Here is a 7,991-nt window from a genome sequence, read left to right as displayed (position 1 = left end):
AGTTTTGTTCATTAGAGTATGACAACTTTTTGTCATGTGGTATGGATTTCCTCGATTATTTTCAGGGAGTGTTTTTTTCAGTCCAGTGCAATTTTAGGCCTTTTTGTTTTTTCTCTATTTGTTGGGAGAGGCAGAAGCGGCTTTCGGGACTACAATATGGTAATTTTGTTTTTTCATTCTTCAAGGCAATGGCGTTTTGGGGCTGGTACGCTGGAGGCGAGTGGAAGCATGTCGTTCGCACGTGGGGGAGATCGTAGCGAACTAAATTGCTTGTTCGCTATCGGCTCCTAGATCGAATGAAGCGCTCAATCTGGCTCCTCCCCTCGCCGAACGTTCGGGCATTATCGGGGTCCTCAGTTATAAGGTCCGTTTGCTATCAATACCAAGAGTTTTTCACATATAAAAAATTTACCAAGTGTTTCCGTCTAAAGAAATAGTCTACCATAAAATAAATCCCCGCACAAGAAGAATCCCAACCCTAGCCGCTGCCATAGCTTCCTTCTAAGCCACTGCGTCGCCCCTCTCTCTTTCCCATCCAACGATCTCATCGTCTTGTTTTCTTTACCTTAAATTTATGTTTTTCGTGGCAACGTCGATGAGGTGGCAGTGGTGATGATGTGTTGGAATAAGGTCTTTTCGGTCTCTTTCTACCTCGACAACATCCGATCCAACACTGAGGAAGAGCCTGTGAGAGTTTGTGTTCCCAAATCTGTTGGTTCCCTTCAAATCTTGGCAGTTGATGTGTCTTTCAAAGAGAATCTTTTGTGTTGCTATGTGGCATGGTTAGCTGAACTGGTGGTGATCGAGTAGTTTGGAAACACAAATTGGACACCGATCACACACACCTCAACGGTCGGCTAGCTGGAGAAAGAAGGCCAGGAAGCATTGCACTCCTAAGTTCATCACATATCATATAGTATATATATACCTCCTCCACCTCAAGCTAAAACCTCCACGAGCCTCTAGCTGAAATCAAATATTCACAGAATGCCCTGTCGTTCCCTCCACCTTATCCTCGTGGTTAGCATCGCCGCTCTCATCTCCGGCGATGTAGCCGCCATCCGTGAGCGTGAGCGTGAGCCCGTCGCTGGTGCTGCTGCTCCTCCCGGAGATGGGCGGGCTGGATTCTCTCTCCCCGTCGTTCACTGGAGGACCATGGCAGAGGTCGTCGAGGAGGAGATCCAGTTGGCAGCCAATGCCACCGCCAGCGCAACGGAGCAGAAGTTTGTAGTGCCATTCCGCCATCGCCGCAGGTACTCGTTGTACCTGGTGCAACTCCGCATCGGCGGCGGAGCTGCCGGCCGAGTCCCGTCAAGATACGTGCTGTTCGACACCGGCAGCGACCTATCGTGGACGCAGTGCGTCCCTTGCCAGCGCTGCAACCGGGGCTATTATCTGCCGCTCAACGCCATCAAATCCGGGACCTACCGGCACCTCTCGTGCGAAGATCCATTGTGCGAGCACGGGACTGGCACGCAGTGCTCCATGAACTACGTCTCTCCGGGCGCGACCGATGACCTGTGCCTGTTCCGGAGGAGCTATGGCGACGGCAGCAAAGTGTCAGGCTATGTAGGGTCTGACATCTTCCGTTTCGGTAACAGCATCGCGGGCGGCGGCGATGGCTACAGCTTCGAGCAACCTGTGGCCTTCGGCTGCGCGATGTATGAAAGCACCAGCGCCGTAAGAGAATACAGCACTGGTATTCTCGGTTTAGGCATCGGTCCCCTTTCGTTCGTCGCCCAGGCAGGCGTGAATAAATTCTCCTACTGCGCTCTGTCACCGGAGCGAAATGATCTCCGTGACGAGTGGAGGAAAACCACAAGCTATCTTCGGTTCGGCGATCATGCTGTCACGTCCGGCATGAGGATTCCGTTCAAGCAGGACGGCTATCGCTACGCCATCAGCCTCAAGAGCGTGACGTACCGGCGAGGAGGTCGCATTGATCAGCAGCAGCCCGTGCCCATATTCCTCCGTGAAGAGGAGGCGGAGCAGCTGCCCATGCTGGTGGACTCCGGGTCAGCGCTCATCTGGCTTCCCAGTGTCATCTTCGACCCTCTGCTCAAGAGGATCGACGACGAAATAGCTTTGGTCAGAGTGTCCGATCCCACTTCTAACCCCAACATCAACTGCTATTTTGGGGATATGTCAGATGTCGAAGCGGTGTCGGTCACGCTCGGCTTCAATGGAGGGGCAGAGCTCGAGCTGTTTGGAGATACTCTCTTTACTGAAGGTTCAGCCGGTAGTTACGTTTGTTTGGGGGTTGCCGGCGGCGAGCAAGCTGCACTAGGGATGATTGCTCAGCGTAACACCAATGTTGGGTATGATCTATCCAACAGAGATTACTTTTGATCGTCATGTATGTGCCTGAATATGGCCATAGCTGCCGAGTGGTTGTAGCTCTGTCTGCCAGAGCTGTAGTGAGTGGTAGTAACTCCCGTCAGACATAAATAAAGGTCCTGTGATCAGAATATCTAGTTTATAACAAAATAGTGATGTTTGTGTTTGTGGGCTCTTCATGCTATCGATGCTTTGATTGATTTACCCTTTGGAGGTGCTTCAAGGATTTCTAAGATCGCTAATTTCTTTAAAGAATGTGTTTGAAGTCGAGAGTGGCCCTGAAATCCTTCCAGCTAACTAACGAAGGGTGGGCGGTACAACCGCAAAAGAAATTGAAAATTTTAATTCAATTTTTTTTCTATACCTGTGATACCCGGGTGAATAAAAATTGCAACAACTCAACTCCAACTAAAAGCAAACAGTCTCACAAGTGAGACCAACAGCTGTTGCGATAAAGGATCGATTTTATTGACTCAAAATGACGCACCAAGTGGATACAGACACGATAGCACACATCCGGCCTGTACACAACTAAGATGCACACAGCCACACCAACGCACACACAAATAAAACACACCGGCAATGAGCAAAGTCATCAAAGACCAAAGCTATGCCTAGGCGAGGAAAAAAATCCTAAGTTATTAAAGAACGGCTGTTAACAGGATATATTTGGGGTCAACGAAGCAGCAGCTCAATAATAGCATCACATCAAGTGACACCAGACGAATTTGCTATAACTGGACAATTGAGCGTACATCTAGTCCTCCAAAGCACAATAGCAGAGCATCGCCACTAATTCTCGAAAGAACATGATTCCTGCCTAGTTGTTCATCTTCGTTTAAATACTGATTACTTGTAATGTTCACCGACATGCCAAACTCCCAAACGAACTACCAGATAACACACGAAGCACAGCATATAAAGAATCTCAACACCCCATCTTAGAGAACATCATATAGTAGCAGGGCTACCCTTACATACTCCATTCAGGCTCAGAAGTATTCTTTGCTAACCTTTGGCAGAACAGAACATAGACTCAAGGTGTACTGACACATATGAACAGAATCACTGCTGCTTGTAGACTTCCGAAATTTTTCCATCCATGACCGCTTCACTTATGCCCTCGGAAGTACATGTATACTTTCTGTGGCCACCGAGGAATAAAGAATAGAAAATGGTATTAGTACTGTATTCTCGCATAATGCATCTGAACAAGTACCATGATAACAGACCAAACACAAATAAAGGGGGTGCTCACAATCAAACTGCTTGTTATGCAATAGATGCATCAATTATGGGTTATGACCTATGGATTAAGACATCGGTGTTTCATTTATTTGCATGCCCATCCAGAATGATGCCCAAACAAAAAGATAGGTACTATCACAGAATGCTTAGGATCTCACAGGAGCCAGCACCCCCTAACGTCTTTACCAGATGCCCACATAGGGATCTGTGTGCCCAGATGTATTTGTTTTAGTACGTTCCCGTGCTACAACAATGCTTAGAAGTTTTGCAAGTTCTACATCTTTATCGGATACCCATCAAGGGAACTAGCACATCATATGTTCCACATATTCTACAACAAATTTCACTAGTATAATAATTTTCCGTGCAGAAAATTATGACAATTATTTCTCAACTATGCAGAGGCACAGCTATAAGCATACTCGTGTCTTGGCGAAGTTCACTGGATTTAGAACAAAAGGTTTTATGTTATGCAACATACTCCCTCCGTAAAGAAATATAAGAGCGTTTAGATCACTACTTAAGTGATCTAAGCGCTCTTATATTTCTTTGCGGAGGGAGTATTAAATAAAAAATTGCATTCAGTTGCTGTGAACCAAATACACATAATAATCCATAAAAACTGAAATATATGGAACACCTACTAGTCCCTGCATTTCGTGCCCTAGATATGACCAGTATGTGAGCATACGAAGAAAAGACGTACATAAGAACAGCCAAGAAGATAAACCAATAGAAGGCCAGAGGATGTTAATTGAGAAATTATCTCTGACCTGAAGAACCCCGATGCTCAGCAGTGTCTCCAAGCAAAATAGTGCAAACCCCACGAAGTAAAAGATCTGCAAAAGCAAATATTTGATACTTAATGCCCTATAAGTTGATACTTGGAGATAAAGTTACTTCACAGTGCTTTTGACATATTCAAGAGATCGCGGGCAAAACATGTCCAGCTTTCTCACTGCAAGGAGGTGTGAAGGGAACAAGGTACGAGGGAACAATGTTCTCACCCCAATTATCAAATGCTCAGAGAAAGTGTCGATCGCGGCCAATATGCCCCTGGAGAGAAAAGTAGAAAAAGCTTATAGTGGGTACCTATGAAGAGATATTGGTCTTAAGCTAAAAAATAACAGGCATCCATTTCCTAGTCAATACTCAATATCAGCCGGCTACATACATACTGGTTAAATACAATGTAGAATGATAACATATTCCATCAGTACTGAGATATTCAACTGTCAGTCAGTCAGTTAGTCCAGAACACTGGCACTAGATCATGCTAGAAGAGCATACGCAAACAATTTATTACAGATCTTGTAGGCACATAGTGAAACAGGCAATTCAAAATTTCAGCTGTCTCAATACGATGGAAACCACAGAATAGTGAGACCACATGTACAACTATTATTAAAAATACCCTCATAGTATGGTGGTCGCCAGTTGTTCCAAATAGTAACACTGGTGCAATAGAAATTTACCACAGTAATTATGATGTGCACTGAATAAAAGTAGTGGTAGCTTACGTTAATGATTTCCCTTGGAATACAATTGGTGGAGCAATGGCAGCAATTATGCAAAAACCAATGTGGATCTGCACCAAACAACAAGAAAAATGTGGCCGTGTGATAAGAATAAATACAACAGTTGAAATGTCAGACTCAAGAGGAAGTTAAATAAGCTTTGCAGGCAGATCTTACCAGGTAACACAGGAAAAACCATCCAAAACTGAATGCACTGTTAGTCCTGTTTAAAGAAGTAAATGAACATATCAGATGCTTCTACACATCATAATGCACAGTTCAGTTTTTCTCTTAAATTGTAAACAATTGGACTGAAAAAGCAGTCACTTCTAAAATCTGTCATACTATCAGCTTAGGATGACTGTACCCATCAATTGGTCACTTATACATGAAATGGAAACAATTATGTGTAGCTGGTGCAGGTCCACCAAAATATTTTTGTAACTGTCGTAGCTATCACATGCATCATGAATTGTGTGTATAAGAAATTTTTCAAGGAAATTATGCAGAAGTTCTAAACTCGCATAAACTGCCCTTTAATAGTTTCGGTCGATAGAAACAATGCTAGTAAATATTGCAGGTCCGCATAGAACATTTAGGGAAAAGAAATACAGTCTTTGTGATGTGCGTAGGTGGAAAGCCCTAAAATAAATAATAAATTCACTCACGATGTCCTTTTTCCATTGATAGGTGGAAGTGCTAAAGTGGTACCATGATAGCATACCTCATTGCACGATAGAGGGGTCGATACCACATCAAGTAAGAAAGGGGAATTCCAAGCAAAGCATAGATTGTAGCAAGGAAGAACAGCTTTGAATCTGCAAGCGTAAACAACCCAAGCATTCACATCACCCAATGTACAAGAACACCCAGGCATTCATAGGTAGTGATGAAAACCCACCTCCCTCCTTGATCCAGCAGACTATGACAGCAATAAAGTTCCAGGAGAGGCAGAGCACAATTCCTGCAAATTAAAATAACACAAAACCGAAACTATCATAACTATGTGCCTCTGAAATGAACCATATTTACAACCTATAACACCACAATTGCATAATTCTACTGCCAAACTGGAGATACAAAAAAAAAAAGCACCACCAGCAGTCAACAAGTACATACCAAGCCAGCTTGCAAACGCCAGATACTGTAACTTCTGCACGTTTGCAGGTATCTCATTGGCGATGTCATGGTGGATAATCGGGAAAAAAGGCGGCCAATTCTTCTCCTCCATGGGCACTCCAGCTGCATCAAAGAAAGAAGAAAAGGAAAGCAGAAATAAGCACACTACTGCTAAGTGCTAACACAACTCATAACTGAAACACAATTGACACCACCAACGAAATAGCGGCTCACCATTCTTCAGCGATTCCTCCCTCCTTTTGATATCCTGGAGCCACAGAACAAACGCCGTGAGACACCACACAACCTAATAAACTAGTAGTAGAGTTTAAGGGCAAAGAGGAGAGTAAACCCCACCGCCTCACGACGCCTCAGATCTGATTCCCACGACGAGAGCTCCCTCGCCTTGCCATTCGAGTCCTGCGCGGCGCACCAGAACCATCAGATTCGTGCAGCCGAACGCCGAGTGAACGAAAACTAAAAAGGATAAGTAGAGCGTGAAGCGTCTTACGCCCATGTTGCCGAGGGGCACGTCGACGGTGGCGTCGCCCCTGCTGCCGCCGCCGCCGAAGCCGACGGGCTCGGTGGGCCGGAAGCCGTGCTGCTGCTTCCCGCCGCGGCCTCCTCCATTCTGCAGCGCGACAGAAACAACACGCGGGAGTTCAGATCTGCCGAACCACTAACCCGCCGTAGGCGGCAAGGGTTTTTCCGCAAAACGAGGGGGCGATAGATGAGCGTATAGAGGGGAGAGGGGAGGGGAGGTTGGCTCACGGAGAAGGGGTTTTCGTCGCCGGCGGTGCCCTCGTCGAAGGGGTTGGGGTCGTGATGCATGCCGGGCTCGCCGCTGGGTCGCTCGGCGTCGCCGCGCGGTGAGGGGGTGAGGGGGAAAGCGGCGGTGGTGGACGCGGGTCGCTTCCAGTCCAAGCAGTCCGTTCCCTTCTTGGTGCTGCTTTTCACGTGACCTCTCTGGGTGGAGTGCGACGCGACTGGACTGGCGTGGGTTCGGGCCGCTTCACACGGGTCGTCGTTGTCGTCGCAGGTGCGTACCACCTGCAAGTAAGCCCATTATAAGCCCCCTGTTTTTTTAGTGCTTTCTAAGCCCCCTGGTGATCAGTCCGTTTAGAGAATTGGCCCGTAAATCCTGTTAATCAATCTGCTCGGTCCGATAATTTGGGCAAAATCACTAATCGAGGAATAAGATCACTCCCCTTCTCAGGTTGTGACAAGTGCCGCGTTGCATGTGCTCCACTTGTCGCAACTTAGAGTTTTCCCTTTTTTCATATCTATTTATTTAAAATGTTTTATTTCTTAAACCGTCCATCCAAATCTCAAATCATTGTCATCCTTGAATTCCTCGCGTCGAGACCTTCAAAACTAGATCCCATGTCGGTAGGTTTTGACAAATTTAATTTTACTAAAACAATCAAACTTTTTTTCCTTTTCGGATGCTGTTTCCGTGAGGCACGACTATGCCTCTCGCAAAAGTAAAACCGTGCCTCTCATGGAAGAAGAAGAAGAAAAAAGAAAACACGTCTTTTTTTTCGTTTCTGAGAAGCACGGCCGTGCCTCTCGTGGAAGAAAAACCATGTCTCTCACGGGAAAAAATTCGTTTTTTCACGCATAAAATCAAAAAAAATTGTCGCAATGCTAAGAAAGAATGGTGGAAAACCGATAAGTTGAAGAAAACCAGAAAAACCATCTAAAAATCGAAAACGCATGCGAAAAAATAAAAATAAATAAAATCCGAAGGGAGAGCACAGAGCGCGACAC

At 45.7% G+C, this 7,991-nt stretch overlaps 2 protein-coding genes across 2 annotated transcripts; one reads left to right on the top strand and one right to left on the bottom strand.

Annotated features, from left to right (window-relative positions):
• The first annotated feature begins 934 nt into the window (after positions 1-934).
• On the top strand, positions 935-2,477 carry LOC141041775 (aspartic proteinase CDR1-like). The gene has a single exon (XM_073508988.1). It carries the CDS (start codon positions 988-990, stop codon positions 2,347-2,349), a length of 1,362 nt encoding a protein of 453 aa, XP_073365089.1. The 5' UTR covers positions 935-987; the 3' UTR covers positions 2,350-2,477.
• A 551-nt stretch (positions 2,478-3,028) lies between these two features.
• On the bottom strand, positions 3,029-7,259 carry LOC109783693 (secretory carrier-associated membrane protein 6). Its single transcript, XM_020342292.4, has 12 exons — positions 6,993-7,259; positions 6,733-6,852; positions 6,579-6,641; positions 6,456-6,489; positions 6,222-6,344; positions 6,004-6,066; positions 5,827-5,920; positions 5,280-5,325; positions 5,106-5,173; positions 4,593-4,641; positions 4,359-4,424; positions 3,029-3,481 (listed from the first exon to the last, which is right to left on the bottom strand). The coding sequence occupies exons 1-12, from the start codon at positions 7,050-7,052 to the stop codon at positions 3,449-3,451; spliced, it is 819 nt and encodes a 272-aa protein (XP_020197881.1). The 5' UTR covers positions 7,053-7,259; the 3' UTR covers positions 3,029-3,448.
• Between the last annotated feature and the right edge of the window lie 732 nt (positions 7,260-7,991).

The sequence above is a fragment of the Aegilops tauschii genome, chromosome 2, assembly GCF_002575655.3.
Source record: "Aegilops tauschii subsp. strangulata cultivar AL8/78 chromosome 2, Aet v6.0, whole genome shotgun sequence".
NCBI lineage: Eukaryota > Viridiplantae > Streptophyta > Magnoliopsida > Poales > Poaceae > Aegilops > Aegilops tauschii.
This window is presented reverse-complemented; position numbering and strand designations above follow the sequence as displayed.